This window comes from Geospiza fortis, unplaced genomic scaffold (genome assembly GCF_000277835.1).
Source record: "Geospiza fortis unplaced genomic scaffold, GeoFor_1.0 scaffold10, whole genome shotgun sequence".
Lineage (NCBI taxonomy): Eukaryota > Metazoa > Chordata > Aves > Passeriformes > Thraupidae > Geospiza > Geospiza fortis.
Genome location: NW_005054326.1, coordinates 4,083,136 through 4,107,375, shown reverse-complemented (window position 1 = coordinate 4,107,375; position 24,240 = coordinate 4,083,136). Strand labels below are relative to the sequence as shown.

General features: G+C 42.4%; 1 protein-coding gene across 1 annotated transcript in view; it reads left to right on the top strand.

Moving 5' to 3' along the window:
- Positions 1-24,240, top strand: part of STAB2 (stabilin 2) — an 80,053-nt gene that overhangs the window by 14,025 nt on the left and 41,788 nt on the right. The window contains exons 9-26 of the mRNA XM_031057036.1: positions 317-450; positions 5,084-5,217; positions 6,778-6,860; positions 7,484-7,633; positions 8,912-9,055; positions 9,840-9,902; positions 9,994-10,113; positions 10,738-10,791; positions 11,627-11,707; positions 12,618-12,767; positions 17,537-17,623; positions 18,125-18,236; positions 19,492-19,672; positions 20,647-20,740; positions 20,917-21,075; positions 21,457-21,552; positions 22,032-22,127; positions 23,158-23,205. Coding sequence (XP_030912896.1) covers positions 317-450; positions 5,084-5,217; positions 6,778-6,860; positions 7,484-7,633; positions 8,912-9,055; positions 9,840-9,902; positions 9,994-10,113; positions 10,738-10,791; positions 11,627-11,707; positions 12,618-12,767; positions 17,537-17,623; positions 18,125-18,236; positions 19,492-19,672; positions 20,647-20,740; positions 20,917-21,075; positions 21,457-21,552; positions 22,032-22,127; positions 23,158-23,205 — 1,986 coding nt within the window. The remainder of the gene's footprint in view (positions 1-316; positions 451-5,083; positions 5,218-6,777; positions 6,861-7,483; positions 7,634-8,911; positions 9,056-9,839; positions 9,903-9,993; positions 10,114-10,737; positions 10,792-11,626; positions 11,708-12,617; positions 12,768-17,536; positions 17,624-18,124; positions 18,237-19,491; positions 19,673-20,646; positions 20,741-20,916; positions 21,076-21,456; positions 21,553-22,031; positions 22,128-23,157; positions 23,206-24,240) is intronic.

The following is a 24,240-nucleotide window of genomic DNA, read 5'->3' as shown; positions in this document are numbered from 1 at the left end:
TCCAATTTCTGTGTGTAAAACTCACACCATCAAAAAAGCAAGGCATCAAAAGGCCAGGTTTGCTTGGACACCCTGAAGAGCCAAAAAGGGACTTGATCATTCAGGGTTCTTTTGCAGTTCATGGTCATGTCTCAGTGAAGTGCACATGGCTGAAACGCAGGCTAGTGTGTACAAATATAAGCTTTATATTTGTGTCTGAACTCACCAGGTGATTAACTAAGACACTGTGTTCAAGCCCTAGTGTCAGAAATTATGCTGAAATTCACAATTTGTGCACTGCTAATTTTCTCTCCCCTGTCACATCCTTTTGATTTAGTCCCACTGTGAATGCAAGGAGCATTATAGCAACTTTGTACCTGGGAAAGGCTGCAGCATGATGGACAGCTGTGAAACAAACAACACCTGCCACAAAAAAGCCAAATGCTTAACAGTTGCACCAGGACAGATTACGTGAGTCTTTTTGCTTGTGAAATTTTCCCACAGTTTCTCCCTCCTTCCCCAGTTAATAGGCTGCTAAAACAAATCATGTAGATGGACTCCTCCTGAAGTTATCTTTAATGGCTTCTTTATCAAGGACAAATCACAAGATTTAATGGGGTTAGGCCCATTAACACAGTGATAGATTTCAGCAGGCCATTTGCTAATACCTATTAAGTTTTATTTTTAAAGCACTCAGAGGTCATTTCTACTTTAGTAAATAAAAGGGACCAAAACCTCTTTTCTCTTCCTCAGGGCAAGCAGCATTGTCTGTCTCACAGCTAAAGTCGCTTCCAAAACAGAGTAACTTTCCCTTGGCAGCAGTCCCTGGCACATGCTCTCCCTTCAACTGTGCCTGGGCACTGCCAGGGAAAATGCTCCTTGGTGTGGGCCAGAAACATGCCAGGCAGCATGCTGAAAATTAATCAGCATTAATTATGGGATAGCACTGGAGCCCTGCCCCTTCTGAGTGCACTAATTCAGACACAACCAGGGAATCTGCCCCCCAGGCTGTGAAAGCAACACCAACCCCAGCAGATTCCTTAAAACCTCGAGTCAAGCAAGTGGGAAACTGCAAAACCTCTGGCAGACTTGGCTCTTGCTGCACAGAAATATCCTACATGGATGTTAGGAAAAAGGCACTAAACTCTACAAAGCTCTCTTAAACCACAGAATTTTGGTTATATGTTTCTATAGCCCAGTGATGGCAGGCACTGGGTTAAAGAGATGTGCCTGAAATAACAGTTTTTGGGAGCTGAGAGCTTGAACATGAAGGACTATACAGGCCATTTATTGTAAGTTGGGAACAAATTATCGTGTACAGAAAGCATTCTCTCAGGAGAATATTCTCAATGCCATCATGCAGCTTTCCCTGGCTGGGTAATACCAGCGCCACTTCTGCATCAGATTTGTGCATTTCAAATAAATTTATCTAGAATACCCCCTGGGTCTCTTCTACAGCAAAATGTGCTACTCAAACTGCTCACTACAGCCTCACACAACATTTAGTATAGAGTACTACCATACTGCACAACAGCAGCTGAAATTTTGAAATAAAATTCCAAATCAGGAGGTTTTTTTTTCTCTAATTAGTCACTGTTTTGCCATCGGAAAACAACTTTTGAAAGCTGAGAAAGTTTTGAGAATCTTAGAATGAGAAAATTAAAAATTTATTAGTGGGGATGGATGGAAAAGAACAATAAAAATTCTCTGCACATCATTCATTTAATTATATTTAATGGTAAAAAAAAGTAAAGAGGAATAGAGTAGGATTGAAATAAAGCTTGAGCTAAGGAAAATCATTTTATGAAAGAGGAACTTTAAAAAGAAAAGCATTAATTTGTAAATGTGGGCACAAAAAATAGATTCTGATAAGTGACAGAGTGTATTTTGGCTGCATCTTAGATTTAAAATGTATTTTGTGAGGGCTTTTTTTGTTTGTTTTCTAAAACACAGAGCTCTAACAGAGGCCACAAAACTGCATTGTTTCCTTTCTATTTTTGTTTTGGTTTTTTTTAAGGACACAGTTGTGCTATTAGCTTTTCTCACACAGACAGTTCTACTTTCTCCAGAACCAAATTATTTGTACAGGAATAAATCTCTCATACAGGCAAAGATGTAAAAAACCCAAACATTTGAGTTGTGACTATAACACAACAACCTCCCCAAAAATCACAATTGCCTTTGTCTTATGTACCTACATAGATTTTTCCTGAATAAGTGCTGACACTTTCTCTGGTGTTGCCTCAGCACAGTAATCACATTCAGCCTTGCCCTATGAAGCTCCAACCAGTGCAGAATTACACTGCATATTAGATCATAACCTCTCTGGTTTCCAAGGAGAGCTGCCCTACTGCCAGTTAAACTCTATTATTTTCTCTTAATGCCACTCTTATTTCTCCTCTAGGTCTTCAATGTGGAAATTAGTAGCTTCATAAACCAAAACTCTATTATATTATAGAGGGTTTTGGTAAAATGGACGCAGAAAGCTGAGCTTTCCTCTTCCAGAGAAATAGAGTTTTTTCTTCCCTGAATAAGCTGAAGTGGTGACAGTTCCCATCTTTTCCAGTCCTGCTGGTCTTCCCCATGCCCAGCCACAGAAAATCAATTTCTCCACCAGAAAGAGGGAGGAAACACCCAGGTTGAAGGGTTCAATCCCATGCAATAGGTGCAAATCTGTAATTGCTCAATGCTTTCCTTTGGCACACAAATCCAAACAATGTCGCTTGGATGCCCACTCAGTTATGAGCAGTATTGTCCTCAGGAGAGCAGTTTCAAACCATGCAGGCATTTCTGCAGTTCACTGTGCCCCCAGAAATGATAGCCAAATAAGTTATTAGGTTTAAACACCTGCTTCTTTATGAACATTGGATGAAAAAGAGAGGAGAGCTTTATTTTGAAACCTGGATCTGATTTGTGCCATATTTCAAGGGTAGTTCCTTTTTTCTACTTTGCTATTTCTCAGCTCCTTTGAAGTCTTAGTTGCTTTCTTTTTTGTTCAGAAGTGGAAGGGAGCTACCTACAGCAATTCAGCAATATTTGCCCCACCAGAAAAAATGGATCAGCTCCCAAGGAGCAGCTGTTCCTCTCTCCCAGCTGTAAACCCTTCATCCAGGCTCCACAGTCATGCTCTCTCTGCTCAAGAGATGCCCTTAGAAAGAAGTGGATTCACCCTCAGAATAGCATCCTAAAAATTTAGGTTGCTTTCAGACTGCCATTTTTACCCAGGATCAGATTCAAAGCTTGAGACTCTTGGCCAAAATCTCAACGCTCTGAGCCTCTATGCAGCTCCCCAGATTGCAGGGACCTGTGGGGACTTTCCAATAATATTGCTCTCACTAGAGAAACAGCTGCAGCAGAGACCATAGATGGGAAAAAGGAGAGGGTCTGGCATCTGGCTGGTGCTGCTGTGGCATGTTAGGGGCAGGAGTGGGGTTTTAACAACCAGCACATGCAAATGAGTAATTATAGAAAGAGCATCTTTTGCTGACATTAACTAATGTTCCTTCTCCAGTGATGCCATTAGGAAAATAAAAACATCCAGAGAGATGAACCATTGTGGTTCGAGCTGATATGAATATTGAACATGCTGCAGACTTAATTGGGAAGGGTACTGTTAATCCAGTGTCTGTCTGTCCATCTCATGGGCACTGTGACCCGGGTCTGCTTTAGGCACCCAGAGTACTGGGTCAGGCACACCCCACTGGCACCCCAACAGGCTGGAGTCCCCAGGAGACAGACAGGGTGTTACATATGAGATGCTATTTCTAGAAGAGAGACAGCAGCAGCAACACATACATCTAAAAAAGCACAAGATTTTGTGCTGCAGCAGAAAAAAAAAAAAAATAAAGTTAAAAGTACAAGTGTTAATGCCCAAAATGGTGGCATTACTTAAAGGGCAGGGTAACAAACCACCACTTTGTTTTGTTGAAAGGAAAAAAAAACCTTTTTCTACAAAACCAATGCAGCTATTTCAAGTACTGATGAGCTGCTATCTTACAGTGGATATTTTTGCCCCTGATGAGGGGGAGAGAACGATGCATCTGACTCCATCTTATCAGAAGGCTAATTAATTATTTTATTACACTATATTATTCTATACTATATTACACTGCGTTACACTACACCTAAACTGAATCTGCCAAGCACTCAACTCTGCACACAACTACACAAAATCTTGTGACTATCAGCCCACAGTCCTGACACCCAGACACATTTGGCCCTGATAGGCCAAGGAAACAAAAGACCATCACTTTGGGTAAACAATCTCCATATTGCACTCTACACAGGCACAGCAAATGAGATAAGAATTGTTTTTCCTTTCTCTGAGGCTCAGAGAATGTGAATCTCAGAAATATTCTTAGGAAGAATTGTGCCTTGCTTTTCTCTGTGAGGAAAAAAGCAGCTACACCATCACCTCCCTTAACTACCATTAATTCCTGCCAAATCCCACATCATGAGTGAGCTCTTCACAAAACAGACTCCCTGCTGCAAGAGTCACACCTGACACATTTATACTCTGCTCTCTCCTCACCCACAAACAGGATAGGTGTTGTCATCTTACTGCAAAATTCCCATACCTTCTTGGTGATTTCTCATGGGCAGCTCCTCACAGCACAGACAACAAACTTCAACTCTCTCCTCACCCACCTAACCCACTCTTTATAGCACTGATCCTTATTGGACACAGCTGTGGCCTGTTCCTAATCTTTGGTGATTAGTGCAGCTGCAACTACTCAGGGGTGAGATTGCCTTCTGCACTATCTTTATTTTCTTACATTCTATCCCCCCACAGGTAGGTTCTGTAGATTTCTGGGCTCCAGCAGCCACAACACTTTTGGAAACAGAGGCTGCACATAGCTTCTAGTCAAAGGTCCTGCCAGACAGACACAGACGCTGCTGTCTCCTGGCCCAGCTAACAAGAGCCCACCACCTGGGGCAAGCAGCCACCAGGCTGCCCCACACACTGACACGCTTCAGAGCATGCAGAAGCAGAGAATTAACCACAGTGCACCAGTGCTTCCTGAAAATGCCTTCAGAGGAGCAGCAGGTGACGCCTGGTGCCAGTTTATTGAGAGGCAGAGCTGAAATGCCAATCCCTCCCCAGGTGCACGTGCCAGGGGGGCTCCGTGGGGAACGGGTTTGTGTGCCATGGGAGCATCGTGGAGCGCCTCCAGGAGCTGAATGCACAAGTGGGAGGACAGTGGCAGGGCAAGCTGACATCCAGCCTCCTGCTCATGGGTGAGTGTCCTGGTTTGATAAAGAAGGGAGTTTTTTGGGAGGCTGTGGAGGTTCAGTGAGTAACTGAACACAAGCAGAGCCCAGGGGGCTGATCCTGCCCTGTCTGCCCCTCACAGCATGCCAGCACGCATGCTGCCCACTGCAAAGCCCCTCAGACCACCTGAAGCTGCTCTGCTCCTCACACCACGAATGCAGGCTGCAAGAACTTCCAGGCAAAAGTGCTAAACATGTTCCACAACCACTCACATATCATTTAACATCACCAGGGGATTTCGCCCCACAGTGTAACAAGTGGGATTACCCCACTTCTTCTCCCTGCCCATCACTGTTTTGGGCAAATGAGATTTGGCCTAGAATGACACACATTAGTCCATCAAAAACACTGGCATTCCCAGTTACCTGGTGAACTGAACAACCTAACAGCCTTCATCATCTCCTCTGTGGCCAAAAATTTGAGGTTTGAACAAACTGCTAGAATTGAGATGGATCTTTGGCTTAAACTTGTAAATGTGGGGGAAAAAAATCTTTCTCTTTAATATAGTTTGCTCAGTCCCACAGATCCCAGCAATTAAAATAAAGACCATGAACTCCTGAAAAGAAGGAATAAGAATCCCCCATAGCTGGCCGAGGTCAAAACCTGGCAGAGCCTTTCATACTCAGTGCTGAGGAACAATATCCATTGCCTCAGCACTGAGAGTTCAGTTGCAGCTTCTCTGTGCATTTCTCCTCACATGTCTGAAAAGTGCCCAGCCTGCTGAGTTAACAACAATCCAGATTTCATGTGCTTTGGTTCACTTTTGGACATAAATGTGCCATATGATCTACTTGCCAGAAGCTACAAAGACACATTAACCACTAACCAGGCTAACTTAAAATATGTTCACTCCACACTGGTGTCTTTCAAAAGCTAAGTATTTATAGATGTTTTGTAGGGCAGCATATTAATTTTGAGATACATTCTCTGTACAATACACCTGTAACAGCTATAAAGATTTTTTTTCAGTTCTGATTTTATACCTGTAGGAAAAGAACTGAATATCAGAAATATTTAATGCCTTCAGCTGCAGAACCAGTGGCCTCTCATGCTTCTGCCTTGGATACAGAAATAGCCTCTGGGTAGTAAATGAATTCTAATTAACCTTTAGTGCATCTAGCTTTGATTACCTGATATTTGCAGTACCAGCAGGTTATCAGCTGCATATTGCTCACCCCATAGAGACTGAATTGATTTAAATCAGAAGGCTGTCTTCCTGTAAGGACACATCCCCAAAGAAGCTGCTGGTTCTGTGTCCTTGCTCTGGCCTGCATGCCACAGAATCCAGGCTGCCAGAAGCATCCTGAATGTTTTGCCTCATTTTGTGTCAAATATGCAGCAGCACCCGGATTTCACATCCCATCTGTCTCTCATCTTTTAATGGCTTGTACTTTAGAACCTTAAATTAACATTTAATAATCAGATACTATTATTGCTTATTCTCCTTTTACATCTTTGCACAGTCCCTTTGGCAAATGAGGTTTTCAATAGGCATTTAAACTTTTTTTATTCCCTCTTCTCGTAAGAAAATACCTATGAATGGCAGCTGAGCACTCTGGGACCATTTACTGTGCTTGTACCAACAAACAAGGGACTCAAAGGCACAAATGTAAGTAAACAAGAGAAAAGAAGTGATTTGGGGGATTTGGCTTCTGCAGAAATCTCATCTGTGTTGTGTTTTGATTCAGCAGATACAAATTATTTGCTCTAGTACACTTTTAAATCTAGGGCCACAGGCTGCATTTTTCCCACTTTAAAGAAAAACAAAATATTTTGGTGAGTTAGGGTGGAACACTGTCACACCCCAAGCTAGGTTTTGGGTGGTCTTACATGACCATGCTCAAAGTCATCACTCTGCTGAGCCAGGGGTTGAACAAAGATCTGAATTCTCAGCAGCAAGGCCTGCAGGCCACCTTTATCATAAGGGGGATAAAAAACATAATGGCTTTAGGGAAAAAACAAAAAGGAGACTGACATGTAAGTAGCACCTTCCACTGACAGCAGGACAGTTCTGGAGGCACCTGCTGCTCATGCAGGGACATAAGGGTAAAATGTGAGCTGAACCAAAACCAAGAGAGTATCCACTTTTTTCAGACTCCATCACCTCACTTCAGGGTAAAATATGTGATTTCAAAGTGTAACAACTGAAGAGAACAGAAAAAGCATTCAACATTAAATTTTTTTTAGATAAAGCCTGCATTGAAATAAATCTCTGTTCCTCTACTTTTCTAGGTAAAGGATCTTCTGAAAAATAAACAGAAAGCCCAGTACTTCATTAAACTCCATATAATTGCAGGTCAACTGAACACCAGTAGCTTGACTAATGCTAATGTAATATATACTTTGACTGGCAAGCCAGGAGAGATGTCCAAGGGAGAAAAGGTAAGTGACCTTTCAGCCTCCCACAGCAGGGATAATGCTCTCTGTTCCCTCCACAAGGAGCAGGAAAAATCTTTCTGCAGGGAGACATCAGGGTGAAGATAACAGTTGGATTAGGAAAATCCACAGCCCTGGCCATGTGCTACATGGAGCTCAAGTCAAACCTGAAACCTCACTGGCATCAAAGTTCCCACTAAAACCAGAAATAAAAAGTTACCTTTAGTCATGCATCAGCACTGAGTGACTTGGCAGACTAACACAGACTGGTCTAAAATGATGTTATCTTAAATGTGCAGGTATGACCAACAGAGCTGGGGGGGCAGGGGAGGGGTGTTAAGAGAGCCCAGGTGAAGGAAGAGGTGGCAGGGGGAGAAAAAAACCACAGAATTTATGCTGGAAACCTGTGAGCACTGCTCCCATGGAGCAAGCACTGAGCTACAGATCCCACCTCCCAGTGAGCATCAGCAGCCTTGGAATGAGGCAGCAGATGGAAGTCCCAGCAGAGAGAGAACATGGGACCATTAACCATGGGAAATATAGAGCAAAATTCAGCATTAGCCCAAATGACCCAATGTCTGTAATCATCAGGGCAGTCTGGCCCCACAGTTTAAAAAAAAAAAAAAAAAACTTGTTCTCTGTGGATGATACACTAGAATTTATAATCTGGAATTATTGTTCTTGGTCCATTATGCATCTCTTGATGGACTGGGCCCTCTTATGTAGAAGTACTTCTTTTGCAGTAGATCAGTGGCATCTGAGCAGAGATATCTATTTTGTATGTTCAGTGAGTACACTCCATTTGTAACAGGAAAATATTCTTGCTGTCTGAGCCCTGTTTGTTTCCTGAAGGCTTCAGTACAGTGCAGAATCAGCAACATTTTGTTGTTTTAAATATACATCGAATATAAGGAAATGGGTTAGAGTCCCACAAGATTATAGGAGTGGACCTTTCCAGTACAACAATATTTTAAATCATTTCCTGACAGATTTTTATTACTAGCAGTCACCACAACACTTTCAGGTACACTGAACTCCCCTCAGGGCCTGCCTCTGTTTCTGTTCTCAGTTTTGCTGTTCTGAAGCAAAAGAATGTGATCCTGATCCAAAGGATTTTTTTTCCATTTCATTGATAAGCATTGGAAGCAATCTTTAGCCTCCCCAGATTTAAATTGCTTAGGTGTTGGCAACAGGAATGGGTCCTAGAGTACATTCAACCTGTGTGCACACTCTGCTGCCATTTCCTAATAAAGAATTCACTATCCATTGCCTGGTTTCTTTCAGGATAATCAATTAAGGATTAGAATCCAAGGAGGAAGGGGGAAAGGAAAAATTTTGCAGGGAGATATTATTGCTTCCAATGGAATTTTGCACATTATTGACAAAGCCATGGACAACGTGGAGCCAACATTTGAGAGCAGCAAAGAGGTGAGCCCTAAGTTACAGGCATGCAATGTCAAAATTTCTCTTAAAATAGTTTAATGTGAGGTGAATGTGAAGGAGGGTGACTGACAGAAACTAAATCAACTCTACTGAGCCACTGCACATCAGCCCACGGAAGGAATATTCAAAGTGAAAGGTAAGGACACAGTTTCCACAAAAACAGACCAAATTCACCCTTCTGCCAAGCTGGACCATGGAGGCTTTGGATGTTCTCACTGCATCTGGTTGGTTCCTTGGAAAATTGGCAGTCATGATCAGTGAATTTCACTGAATGCCAGAATCACACACTAAAAGGAGGGACATCTGTACAGATACCAGACAAGAGTTGTATTCAAAGTTTCAATTCCTCCCTGCAAAAGGCTAATATTAAAAAAAAAAAAAAAAAAAAAAAAAGATTTTAAATGCTCTGGGATTTAGGTGCCCAGATTCCCTTCCTTATGTTGCATTTTTCAAATATTTCACTCATCTTCCTTTTTTTTTTTATTGGGGATGAAGGGATAAAAACCCTTTACCCATAGACACACTGCTGTGTTTCCTGTGATCACCCAATATTTCAGGAAAATGACAAAATCTAACTATAATCCACCATAGCACCAGGAAAAAAAGTGCTGCCATCTCAATCATTTCCAAGCACTACCAACCCCCCAAATGAGATGCACTCAGCCTGTAACAACTGAGATTCACACAGCAAGTCAAGAAATGTCTCCTAAGAACGGGCACTTATTTCATTTCCCCAACTAAAATAAATCTTACTTTTATCCTATTTCAGAAAACTATAATGTCATTACTTCAGGCTAATGGAAGATACAGCCAATTTACATCTTTGATAGAGGTAAGGATCCATTAAAGCAATTACACAAGGCTACTTTCAGATGTTGTTCAACATTAATATGTAATTTCACTTTTTTTTTAAACCAAAACAGAGAACTGGCCTAGGAGTGGATTTACAGCAGGACAACCAGGCTTACACAGTCTTTGTTCCAAGTAACAAGGCTCTGAGTAACATGAAAGCTGAGGTTCTGGATTACCTGCTTTCTGCAGAGGTACAGTCTTTCTATGAGGCAAATCTTTCTCAGACAGCAGATGGACAGGAGATTCATACATGCACTGTCCAGTGTTCATCTGAATTAGCTCCTATGATCAAGGTTGAAACCATCTCTAACAACTAAAGAGAGCAAGAGGATCTGGAGTCTCCTATCCCATATAGGGATGATGTTCCTCCACACCAGGTCCCCAATCCTCTGCTGTTGCCCAGACATCACAGCCTGGACAGACACTTGGCACAGCCCCAAAACCTCTCCTGAAATGCACCATCCTTGGTGGGAACAGTCAAGGGAAACAGCTGCCACAAGGCTCCCACAGGGTGGGAGTCACTGCTGGTGGGGTCCCAGGAGGTGGATATTGGTATCCTATCCCCTGGACACCTCCTGCCTGTCCCAAAACAGATCCATGCCATGGAAGGCCCATGTCAAAATAAAATGTGGTGTAGGGATGAGGGCGTGGAATGCCAGGGTGCCTGCCACTAGCTGAACACCGCCACTGACTGACCCAGAGGTTTCTGGTGCACCAGCCAGTGAGGCTGTTCTCATCCCCACGTCTGCTCAACAAGCCAGACTGGGTTTCTGAGGCTCATTTTGGGTTAAACAGTCTCTTTTGTGCCCTGGCAGGGTTCCTGGAAGCTGCTGGAGCTGGTCCGATATCACATTGTCTCCAACACTGAGGTGAGCACAGCTGCTCTGCCAGCCCAGGGTGCAGGGACAGGAGCCACTGGCAGGGGCATTGTCAGGGCTGCAGGCAAGAGTAGCAGGAAAAAGACTTTCTGCCATTAAAATCGAGCTACCTCTGAGCCTATTCTGCTAAAATCAGTCTTCTGGTTTTCAGAAAGAGCTGGTTTTATCCATCCTCTAAGAAAGCCCCCTGTTTTTCCTGGGGGGAAGTTCATCCCCAGCCCAGTCTCTGTTGTGGGGAAGGAAGGAAAGAAGTGGCTGTATCCTTAAAGAAAGGCTCAGTTTGTATAATCTGACGTGGTCACTCCAGCACAGAGAGTGGGAACATGAAAACCACATGTACCTTCATGGTACCAGCACCACCACAATGGTCTGTGCATGCAAACAGGGCTATTCTTAAAGTATTCACTTTAATTAGACTGAGTGTTATAATTGGAAGAAAAATTAATATTCTTTTCAGCAATAAAATTAATATTCTTTTGTGGTGGTACCAGCACCACCGCAATGGCCTGTGGATGCAAAGGGGTCTATTTCTAGAGAAAAGTATTAACTTTAATTAGACCAATTGTTATAATTGGAAGGAAAATTAATATTCTTTTGAGCAATAAGGTCCTCACCTGCAGGAACCAGCAAGCTCAGCCATGATTTAATGGCACTCACTTTGTTACACAAGCTGGTCTGTCAATTGATAATAATTGTCACGTTGATAATAATTGTCATATTGATAATAATTTCCTCACCCCAGAGAAAGTCTTTCTTGTGAAATCTGTCTGGATTTGAAAAGAGTAATGATATTACACTTGTCTCAACCAATTTACATTTATTTCAGCTAGAGGTTGCCAGCCTTGTCTCCATAGAGCACATCAGGACCATGGCAAAGCAGCTCATTCACTTTAACAGAACCAGCACTGTAAGTCACAGCCCTCCCCTGGGAGGAGCTTGCTCTGATCGAGGCAACTTTGCATGCAGGGGCAATAAAAAGGGACAGGGGAGGCATTAGCAGAGGAATTTTCAACTTCTCATTCCCACCTACTGTTAACATTAATTTTATAAAGGATGCAGAGCAAATGATTGATATACAAGAACACCCTACAGGGTTTTGGTCCTTATGCTTATCCACAGTCCAGGAATGATTCTCATTCATGCTCTGCCTTATTTAAATATATATATATATTTAAAATCATTCTGTTACCTATTTTAGTAATTTTAAACACTTATCAGTGAGCACAAAAATATTCTTTTTCTCTCTGTAATATCTGATCCTGATATACTTAGTGAACAGATTTTTCAGTGTTAATTGATCAGTACTTGTGCAAAACCAAGCTGATCTGTTAGGTTACCTTCCTTCTCTTCTGGGGCAGAGATGCACCTATAAAAATTCTTGTAGGGCAGAGCAGCTGCAGGAGTAAATGCAGAAAAATACTTTTTTTTTCCTCTCTCCTGTGAATTTAGATAGACCCCAGACTCTCTCTCACTTTCCCTCTCCTCTGTCAGAGAGAACACCAAGGCATGCTTAAACCCACTGAAATCAGTGCCTGAAGTCATCAGTAGTTTTCCCATTTTGGCAGTCTATTATTCCCCAGTTACACAGGCTGACAGGGCAGATTCACAGAAAAACTTTAGCTACCTCTGTTGAAAACCAGTATTCAAGAAAACACACAATATATGTGTGCTTCTTGCATAAACAAGCATAATAAAAATCAGATAGCAAATTCAAAAGAAGTATGACTAGAAAGTAATTTTAAACATTTAAAATTAATTCATCAGAAACTGAGGAGCTAAAACCACTTTATTATTAATAATAATTTATTGTTTCATAGGGACAAGTCTTGGTGAGTGGAGAAAAAATAGAAGAAACAGATATTGTTGCAAAAAATGGTCGCATTTATATCCTTGAGGGCGTTCTCATCCCACCCACAATTGTTCCAATCCTACCACACTGGTGTGAGGAGACAAGTCAGGTCACAAAGGTAAGAGAATCACAATGAATCTGTGTCTCCAACTCCTCCAAAGAAGGCATTCCAGCTTCCTCTTCACTTTACTAACTTTCTCTGATATCATCCATTTGAAAGAGGTATTTTTGGAAATAAATAAATCAATTGCCACAAGCCTAGCAGTCCTACAAACAGAGAGCTCATATGAACACATCCTATACCAGATTTTAAAAAATCTAGTTGTCTCATTAACCCTTGGAAATAACTTTTGTCTCTCCAGTCCAGTTCCTGGATCCCATCTGTGCATACAAGTACATGGGAATTTACAATTATCATGTTCTCAGGGAAAACTATTCCCTGTTTCTCAGGGAAACTACTCCAGACCAATATTTAAATTTCTACTAAATATGCAGAGAAAGGAAACAGCAAGTTAAAATATTAACATAATAATTCTATATTTATATATTAGAAACATGTCATTTTCAGCAGCTACCATTTCCCCTAGCCCTGCTTTCCTCCAGAAACAAAATTCCTCCCATTTAGAAGGGTGGACTCTGACAAACCTTGCCCACTTAGGTAACACAGTGCAGGCCTTTACTTGGTAACATTGACATGCTATTTCTGGTAAGAGGGCTGAATGTCAGACCAAACTTTGCCTTGGAGTAAGCACAGCCTCAGCGAGCTGCCCCTGGACCATGTTCAAGCCCACATCTGGGCCAGTGACAAAAGGAAACAATTTAATGTCCTAGCTTACAACAGTCCAGAACCACAGCCTGCAAAGAGGTTCCCAGCAGAGCTGGCAAGCATCAAAATGTAATGAAGAAAACACTGGCAGTAAAGATCTGTTACCTCTGGCAGAAACTACAAAGTGCTGTATGTGCAATATAATCATAAGCCAGGCAGAGCTCCAAGCAGCAATCTCTGATGCAAAAAGCAATCCACACCCAGAACACTCGAGTAATCTGGATTCCTTACCAAAAACCTACCTAAAAATTATGTTCAACATCAATCTATCCTAAAGCAATAGACAAAAAATTATTTAAAGACAGAACAAATGCTGTTGGTCACAAAAATTATTCCCCAAATTTAAGTTAGGAACTTCTGTCAGCCTTGAAAGCTTCCTGCATAGTTAAAAATATAGTTATACATTCCAAGATTTAAGCAGAGCACTGCTAGCCAGGAAAACACAAAGGAGCAATGGCTTTTGTAATTTTTACTCTGTACTAAGCATTCCCATCACTCAGAAAACAGGAGTAACAGCACCTAATAAACACTAACACTTTTCTAACAGCACCTAATAAACACTGCTTGTCTTTAAAGAGTTAAAAGACACAAACCTTGTAGGAACTGTTAGATCTACACACTTACAAGAACTTTGCATCCCTGAAGATGAAACCTTTGGGCTAATGCATACTTATCCATGTAACCATTCCACGGGGAGAAGGGACTGAGTAGGTGACACCAAGTGGCACTGAGCATCAAGGAGAGCAACATCGACAGAGGGAAACTGCCCACAACAATCAGCCAGATGTTTAGGTTCTAGAGGGGTAAAGGCACACTTACAGGAATTTTCAGAAGCACAAAGGCAAGACTTTATGTCAGCTTCAGACATGACTGTGCACCTTGCAAAAGAGCTTTTATAATATCAAAATGTATTTGCTAAAATATATATATCTGACCCACAGACCTTGAAAGCATGGCAGTGATATTGGCACCTCAGCTATTTGCTGGACAAATGCTTTTGTAATTCTGATCCTTTATTCCTTTAAGTCCTGTACAACACGAGGGACTATTAAATCCAAACCAGTACCTGATTCTTTCCCCACAGCCCCAGTGATGAATCTGTGGGAGAAGTGCCATAGTTCAGGTTTATGGTCTCCTGTTCGATGGCTACAAAACAGCCACATAACACAATGGATGCTGCTGTAGGATTTATGCTAACTTGATTGAAAAACAAGACATTGACAGTCACAAGGACAACAGCTTTGACAAACTCCATATCCACACTCTGAAAGGTTCGGCCTCTGAGGTTATTGCATGTAGAGCTTGTAGAGAATTCACCTTTAAATCTGCCAGTGGAGTTTATATCTCCTCAGTAATGCAATTGCCAGACTCTGTCACCACCACATGGTGATAAATTAGCCAGTCAGGAAAAACAACCCAAGGGTGAAGACAAAAAATATGTACCACTAGATCTACCATGTGGAAGCAAAGAGTATTTTTCTCTTTGCCACCTATACACAGGAAAATTTGCTGTTCACAGTGCATGCATTCTAGACTCAATGTGTGTTTTTCCAGGAAAAAATAAAATATTCTCATAGAAGTTAAATGTGTAAATTTCATTAGATTCTCAGACAATATTAGTTAACTCATTATACTGAGTGTAGGAAACCAGTGCATTCATGTCCTTGTTTTCTTCTGTTGAGGAAGCTTCATGTTCAGTAAAAGAAGGGAGTGGGGGAAGGAAAAATGGGGAATGAAAGGAGAAGGTAGAAATGAACAACCATTCTTCAAAAATCAGAGCCAGCAGATATAGCCCTGGTGCTGTGCTTTGGTTCCAGATTCATGCTGGAACACTTAGAAGTCATAAAAGAGAGGTACTTAAAGTTTACAGGGTATGCCATCCATAAGGATGAATGTCAGCAGTTGGTATAACACCTTTACAAATCCCTATTGTTTCCAGCTGGGGTCTGTGTGCAGGCTGTTTCCAGCATGCACTGCCTCCCTGTCCCCAAGATGTGCAGCCCATCCCAAGAGCATCCTGAGACATTTCCCAGCAGATTCACCAGTTGTACAAAAGGCACAGGGGGAAGGCATGCCCATTTTTTGGTTATTGCTCTGCCAAGATAGAGAGCAAAAGGACCACATATGAAAACAGGAGACTGCATAAAAAACACAAATATATATGGTACTTCCATCTCTTTCTGGCAATGGCTGAATCATCTGACAATTTCAGCTTTTTTTTTTTTTTTGCTGTTGCAAGATTCCCTGTATCCTTCATAGGAGCTCTTACTTGTTTCTCAGGTGAAGCAAGTCTTATTTCAGCAGAGGGGAGATGTGAGGAATGAGAATCATTATGACAATGCTTTGAGAGTTAATAAACTGGATATGTTTAAAATAGATCTCACATCTGTTAAAAGTTTCCTTTTGATTAAGCATCCTCCCTGAAGTAACAGTCTGCAGACACAGGTTCAGGAAAGATTGAAGCTCCCCCATCTGCTTTGTATTTAAGAGATGCAAATTTAGCTGCATATTTCTCCACAAAAAATATTTCTCTACAAAATTCAAGTCTAGCTTCCACAGGAATGTTATTCCCCATTTTATAAAAATCCACTGATAGTAGTCCTGTAAATCAGTAGTCAGAAACAATGAAAAGAAAGTTCATATAGTGAAACATACGTAACTTAATAAAATTTTTAAATGCAATACCAGCAAGATGCTTTCTGTTCTCCAGGTAAATTATGCTGTGATATTAAGACTGTATCACAGAACTCCACATAGCTTAGAAATACTAATGCTTCCCTTTTGTGCATGTTCCAGCCTTTCTTAAAACAGAGGTGCATTATTGAATGCCCAACCTTTCAGAAAATTGGCTGTGCTAGAGCCTGCAATATAACAGCAAAGCTATAGAATTACAGCTCCTTAAGGTGAAATGCATGTAAAAGTTTTCCAAAGTATTCTCTTATACATGGAGAACTTTCCTTTTGGAGTTGAGAAATGTTTGGACATGTCCGTGTAGTTTCCATGCACTTCAACACCAGGCTGAGAGGAACAGCTGTACATCTCAGAGGTAAACAGCAGGGAAAAATCCAGATTATCTGTCATATGTAATTGATAACATCACACTCATCCTCTGCCACGCAGGAGTTTTCACACAAGGCTCCAAGCCCAGGTTTATTCATTTTCCCATATACGGCTTCATCCATGAAGAACAGGACAACTCATCCTCTCCTGCTCCCAGCCACTCCTGTCCCAGGACTTCCCATGATATTGGATAACAATGAGTGGGGAACAGCCATGAGAGCCACACTCCAACTACTGCTTGGGAAGCCCAGTTCTGGCAGAAGTGATTAGCCCTAAGAGATCCTTACACCCTTCTGGGGCTCCTAAATAGGTTTCTGCACTTCATGAGCACCACTTAGTGACAGGGAGAGAGGTCTAAAAGCTGCAAGCTTTGTAAGCCTTTTGCTGATTCCTAGTTCTCTTGAATCACACATGCAAATCAGTCCTTTCTAATATATTTTCTCTTTATAAATAAACAGCTCAAGAAGCCACTGCACACATAAAACAACATACAACTGAAAAGGCCATTCAGAGCTGCATGGTGGCTAAATCCCACCCTGGTGCAGAGGGGAGAGAGGAAGATCAGAGCAGCATGTCTGGCTGTCACAGCATCTCCCTGGCGTGAAACATCCTGAGGTTCCTGATCTCAGATTCCAAGGAAACTGCCTGCATCCTAATTCCCCTGCACTCCCACTGGCAAATATGAGACTGCACACAATATGGGCAGATACCCACTGGCATGTTCATAAGTGGTGACAGGATGGGGATTTCTAAAACTGAGTCTGATAAGAACAAGGGCAATATCTGGTGGTCTGTGCATCCCCTTAGTGAGCTGTCAACACCCCTCCTGGTTTTTTAATAGGCCATTGCAGAGCTGGTTCTGGTTCAACACAAGGTTTTTCAGATACTGTTATCCATGCAGGCATTTCTCAAAGGGCTGAAACACAACAAAGATTTGTTTTTTATGCACTGCCTCTGCCCTAAAGCACTGAAAAAGAGGATATTTTTTCTTTATTTTGCAGGAACCAAAGTGTTGCAAAGGCTTCTTTGGCCCTAACTGCAGACCATGCCCAGGAGGTTTCTCCAAACCCTGCTCAGGGAATGGGCAGGTAAGCAGAGCATCCAGCAGCACCCTGCACTCCAGGATGGGGGAAAGGATGAGCTGTGTCCCAAAAGCCCCTGGAGCATTTCTGCACAACAGGAATGTTGGGCTCCACAAGGGCTGCCCCCTTCATCTGTGTCCAGGGATGGAAATGGAATCTGTCACCTCTCAGATGCCCAAATTGAAGATTTCTGGGGTTCCAACACACAGCACACAGGCAAGGCTGAGTGGCCCATTCTCATGCTTTAAATTTGCACACCACAGTGTAATGACTCCCCCCCCCAGCTCACTATTCTCACATAAAAACTGCAAAGAAAGGTAGAATACACAGCAGCAAAGAAAAAGAACATAAAGAAAGTTTTCCTTTGAAACATCTGTCTCAGCAAAGCTGGAGTTCTTCCCGAGAGTCTATCAGAGTCACAAAATATGGACAGGCATGTAGTCTCTTTTTTAGGGCAAAGACTTGTTTGAATTCATACATAACCACCACCTCCCTTCCATATCACAGTGCATGGATGGCCTGGATGGAAATGGCACTTGTGTTTGCTCTGAGGCATTTCAAGGCTTGAGCTGCCAGTTCTGCTCACACCCTGGCAAACATGGACCTCAATGTGACAAAGGTAAGTGCAGCTCTACAGCCTCAGCACAAGAGTGTGAACAACAGCCCAATAGGGACTTCTGGACCCTCCTGGTGTTCAGGTAGGAGTTACCTGGCAGCTAAACTGTCCCTGTGGAACATGAGCAAGATGTTCCTGGGGTATTTTCTATTTCAAAGAGACACATTGTAAGGCCAGGGTCTGTGTAAATACTCTAAATTTTTTAGATACTCTAATTTTTTTAATACTCTAATTTCTTTTTTTTGCAGGGGGCATAGCTTGTTTTATACTAATTCATTGTTCTTTTGATTTCTGTCTCCCTCACACAAGTAATTGAAAAGAAAATTTTTGCTATTCTGTTCCCGTCTGCTATTGCCCACAACAGAACAGGTTCTGCCTGCAATGACAAACATATGTAATCTAAGAACAACTAGATCTATAAACAGGTTGTGTTTAGGCCCCTTAATTACCCTTACTGAATAATTTTAAATCTATTTTATAGCTTACACTTCTGCACCAACAGATTTAATCCTACTGAGCAAACCATGATATATTTGAGAGTCCACAGCACATACAACATCAAACATACATACATTCCTCATCTACAAAACCATTTTTAGTCTTTTTTTGTTATGAAACAGCCTGCCATTCATGAAGCAAAGCTCCCTTGAAGTTCAAAGGTACATGGACAAAATCTGAGACACAAATTCCATAAGGAATCGTGGCAGTGCCTAAACTCCAGTCCCACCAAAGTAACAAGTGTTTGCTTGACTAGTCACTGACACTTCTTTGGAATGCACAAAGCTTTCCTGCTGTGTCCCCTGGGCACATTGCTGTGCCCCCAGCAGCACTAATCCACCCAGTCCTAGCAATTTGCTGGGGAGGATCTGTGGGCTCAATGTTTAAAGGACTGCCCTGTCACTGAAAGCACAGCAAAAGTCATGCAATGAACAACTTTAATAGTCCAGGACACAGCATTTTTGCTCCTACTTCTCTGAAGCACTTTGAAATTCATTGATAAGAGCAGTGTGAAAATACAACAGGTTTTAAACAGTTACCCATAAAACACACCTGAAAAGAGATGGCTATGATTAACAAAAGTCCCCCATCAGAGTGAGATTAAAAAATACAAAAGTTGAGATTCTTGGAAAAAAATAGGAAGATAAGAATTATCTTCTTATCTGATTGATAAGAAATGGGAGTAGAAATGGGAGTACAAACGGGAGTACAAATGCCTTTTTCTACTGTGGAAGTGCACACTGTAGTTTATCTCTGGCAGAGTGCCCCTGCATCAATGGGAAGTGTGATAACCGAGTAGACGGCGATGGGAGCTGCCTGCCTGGATCCTGCAGAGCTGGATACACAGGGAAACTCTGTGAGCAGCAGATTGTTCCTTGTGAGCCCTCCCTGCAGCTGTGCCATGCACATGCAGACTGCCAGCTCAACGATGGCGCAGTGAGGTAAGTCAGCAGCCTGCATCCCGTTAATATTCACTGTGCTGCAGCTCTTTCCTGTTTGCCTGACCAAAACCAGTCCCTGGCAGCAGTGCACAGACAGCAGCCACTGAAAGCCTGCTCTGTAGCAAACAAGCATGCACTACATCAGCCTTGAGCTGCAAGTCAATAATTACAAGTTCTCAATACCCTGTATTTTATATATTTAACACTGATAGTTGCACACAGATCTGATCCTTGATTAAAAGCCTCCCTTCCTACTAACATCTACAGAGGTTTTAGGAAGCTCTTATTTCTAACCACCCCTTAGTGATTCAGGAGTTTAAGCCTTGAAATTCTCAACAGTTTGAGGATGGATATCTCACTCTGGTCAGGTCAGGTAAGTTTTGCACACCACAGCACCACAGATTTCAGCACAGGTTCCTCAGTCCTGCCCACAAAACTCTGTTACTGCTTCAGCTGCCCTGCGCTTGCCTCAAGCTCACCTCACATGCAGCAGGTTTGCCTCTTGCTGCAGTGTATCCATAATGAGTCACAACAAGCACAAGGGGGGATGCTGCAGATCCTGAGTGCTTAAATAATTCCCTCCAATTTAGGCTAATCCTGGGGAGGGACCCAGGGAAACAGGAGGGCTCATTGTCTCACACACAGCCATCTTCTGTGTAACAGAGAGAGAGTAAAGCCAGCCCATAAATATTTTAGGGCTGTTAGCTCAACTTTGCAATGATAGCATCGGCTCAGAATTAATTTCACTCTCCGTCTCATATGCAGAGAATGGATCGCTGATTTTACTCAATTAACCCAGTCAATATTTTGGAAAAAAAACCCCATAATGTACACACTTGAGCTACTTGCATCACGAATCCAAGGTTACCAATTTTAAGCTGCCTATAAATAGCACATTGCAGTGGAAAACAATCACTTTATTTTAGAGCTGTCCTGTCACGTGTAACGCCTCCTTCCTCCTCTTGTCTCTGTAGCTGTGTTTGCAAACCTGGCTATGAGGGAGATGGCTTCAGCTGCACCAAAGTTGATCCCTGTGCTGTTTTAAACCCTGGTGGCTGCAATGTCAATGTAAGTACTTGCTTTTCCCACAGAAAGGCAAGCAAAGAGGAAGGTTTGGCCAGAAACTTCTACATGGGAGTCATGGTTTTCATTGGAGCTCCAGGCTCGTTCCCCAGATCCCACTGATGGCTAAAGGCAGATGCCCCCTAAGAGTCCTGAATGGCTGCCTCTGCATCTCCCCCTAGGCTGAGTGTGTTCAGACAGGCCCAGAGGAGCACAGGTGTGTTTGCCAGGCAGGATGGACAGGAGATGGGAGGGACTGCTCAGCCATCAACCCCTGCCTGTGGCCCAGCACGGCACGGTGCCACGAGAATGCCACCTGCATCTACATCGGGCCAGGGCAGGTAAGTGCTCACAGTCAATGCCACCTGCATGTCCTCAACCACTTTACCAGGGCTTGGGCTTCCTACCCTGTTTTCTTCCCCAAATCCTGCTCTCCCTCACAGCCACGATGTTATTTCCACATGGTGCTCTCTATCCAAAACAGTCTCCTTAAATTCCAGTCCCGGTGTTCCCTCCTTCCTCTTGCTCTTTCAGCAAACACATTTTTAGAAAGTGCATTAGTGGATGTCAGGTATGAAGGTCTTCTGCAGATATTAGTCAGTGTCATTCCACTGGAGTCAATGCCAAGCTATGGAAACACAGAGAAACTAATTCACCATGTCTAGAATATGAATTCTATTTTAATCATTTTAATGAATTGCTGTGTTTTATTGAAACGACAGAATGACTGTAAGTGTAAGGATGGATTTCAGGGGAATGGAATTGAATGCACACCCATAAACTCGTGCCTGGAACAAAATGGAAAATGCCATCATCTGGTGAGTAATTAATCATTCCCTGAACAAAGTGTTCAGATTCATATCACACCTCGCCTCCTGCGCACACCATAGAATTTATTTGCCATTTCAAGCCTGCAATTCCCTTTGGAGAAAGCACTTTCCAAGCAGTTCTACAAGCGCCAAAAACTGTGTGAACCACATCAGTATAGTACCTGAGGACAGACTGCAAGGGCTGCTCCCAAATCTGCCAGTACAGAACAATTATCTCGACCTGGAATAAATAAATGCTGGTTATATACCAGAAATTACAACTTGGATCTTGTTGGGATATTTACCCAAGTCAGTCTCTACCCAGGCATCTATCAGCTTTATCAGCAGCTGCATGTGCTCTGCTGTGCCCTGTAGTTCCATCCTCAGGTGGAGCAGAGGATGGATCTGCCATAGTCAGGTGAAAGAACAGGGCTTCAAACATGTAAGGAGTGAGTGTTTGACAAATTCTCTCTCTTTCTGGTTCAAAGGCAACCTGTCAGTTTGAGTCTTCCCATGGCTGGCAGTGTGTGTGCCCAAAGGGCTACGAGGGGGACGGCAGGACCTGCTATGGAAACGCTGCAGATGTAAGTGCTGGGGTCACTGCCTCTGGGCACAGCACCTGCTGCACAGGGCCCACCCTGCACCTTAACCAGAGAGAACAGCAAAACCTTTTCAAACAGTCAGAAAAATATGATACCCACCAGTGATCTCTGCAAAGGATGTTCCAGTGGGAACACTCGCCTGATTCATAAATTGTGTTTACAAACATGGCTTGGAAAGGGGCCTAAGGGAGCAGAGCATATTTCTGGCTTCAAACAAATTGAAAATTTGAAATTGAAAATGAATTGAAAAACACCAATCCCAGAGTCCAGAGCTAAGCAACCACCTCCCAGTTGGGAGCACCAAGCAGTCAACCCTTCTGAAGTTTTGCCCTGCAGTCTCTCTCAGTGGAAATGAGCAATTTATCATGTTGAAACAAACTGTGCTGACCCACAGGCAGATAAAACCAAAGCAAGTCAATTGGTGAAATAAGCATGCATTTAACAGCACAGGAAAAATGAGTGTGTCCTCAGACTCAGCTCCTGGCAATGATCTTACATGGCCTCTCAGCACTATCTGCCACCCCTGCTTATACTATCATCTATCTCTGTTCTAAGTACTCTGGCAGAATAAGGGCTGGGTGATGTGTAAGATGCTGTACAAATATCAGCTAAAACAACATCTATTTCAATTAATTTTGCATGGAGTTAAGAAAAGAATTAAGTTTAAAATCACAGGAAATTAATGCTTAGCCTGGGGTCAGTACACAATACATAGCAAGGTACACACCTAGGCAACTCATGGCCTGATTTTCAAGAATTGATATATCACCTTTCCCATTACCAGAAAATATTTATAAAAACTAAACAAACAAACAAACAAACAAACAGAAAAAAACCCCAACAAAATAAACAAACCATTAATGCCATTCTTTTTCACACACACTGAAAACCTCCTCCTCCTCCATGTCACATCAGCCAGGCCAGACATGGTGTGTGGCACCACAGTCAAGAGCACTTTTGGTACTGCTAATTATGGCTTACAAACTCATTGATCTCTCTTCTCTCTCCTCAGGAGCTATCCACTCTGTCAGAAGCAGCTGCTTTTAACCAGTGGGTTAATGTAAGTACACTTCATGGTTAATTTCTGTAGTATGGTAAAGTTTGCAGAAATACACGAGCAACCTCTTCCAGTGTTTCATCACCCTCATTGTTAAAAAAAAAAATATTTCTAAGATTAAACCTAAATCCACCCCTTTTCAGTTTAGAGCCGTTGTCCCTTACTCTTTTGCAAAAGGTCCCACTAAAAAGTCTGCCCCACCTTTCTTACAACTCCCTAAGTTGTAAGTGCTGAAAGGCCACAAAAGGTCTCCCTGGAGTCTTCTTTCCTCCAGGCTGAACAACCTCGGTGGAGAAAGATTAACTTGTTTGGCTCCACATTATGGAAGAAGCACCAAAGTAGGTTTCAAACCCCAAAGTTCTGGACACACTGGTTGTCAAAATCTACTTTCTATTTTCACATGCTATAATTTATTACTGGAGCAGCAGTAACATTTAGGTCCTACCCCACTGTGATTGGAACTGTATGAATAAGGATCAAAACTGGCTGCTCCCACAAGAACTTAAACCCTAAATGTAAGAAGCAAATACCTGGTGAGCAAGAAAGGACAGTGGTGTGTTAATGAATAGCATCAGAAGAAGAAATCCCAACACATTAGCTGCTTTAGGGCTTTTCAAAGGTAGATGGCTTGGGCATCATTAAAGTACATAATTGCAAGGAACACCTCAGGGAGCTTCTGAAGAGAGCTCCATGTGGCTAATTCAGGGCAGGTGTCTGCCTGGCCCTGAGCTCAGATTGCGGCACTGGACACTGGAGAGAGAAACTAAAGAATTTAAAGAAATGGCCACAATAAGAAATGCTGTTCTCCTGCGATTATGCTCTTTAGATAATGAGGGAACAAATCAGAGGGAAGATTCTGTATAATCTGTTGAAACTGATGTGGAAATTTATGCTACACTTCAGAGAAATGCTATCACTTAAAATAAACACTGGTAACTACAAACATGAGCAAAATAGGCAGCCGTGTCCATCTGTGGGTTTTTAACTCTGTACTTGAGGAGGAATGTGATGTTTACCACTTTTCATAACCAAATTCTT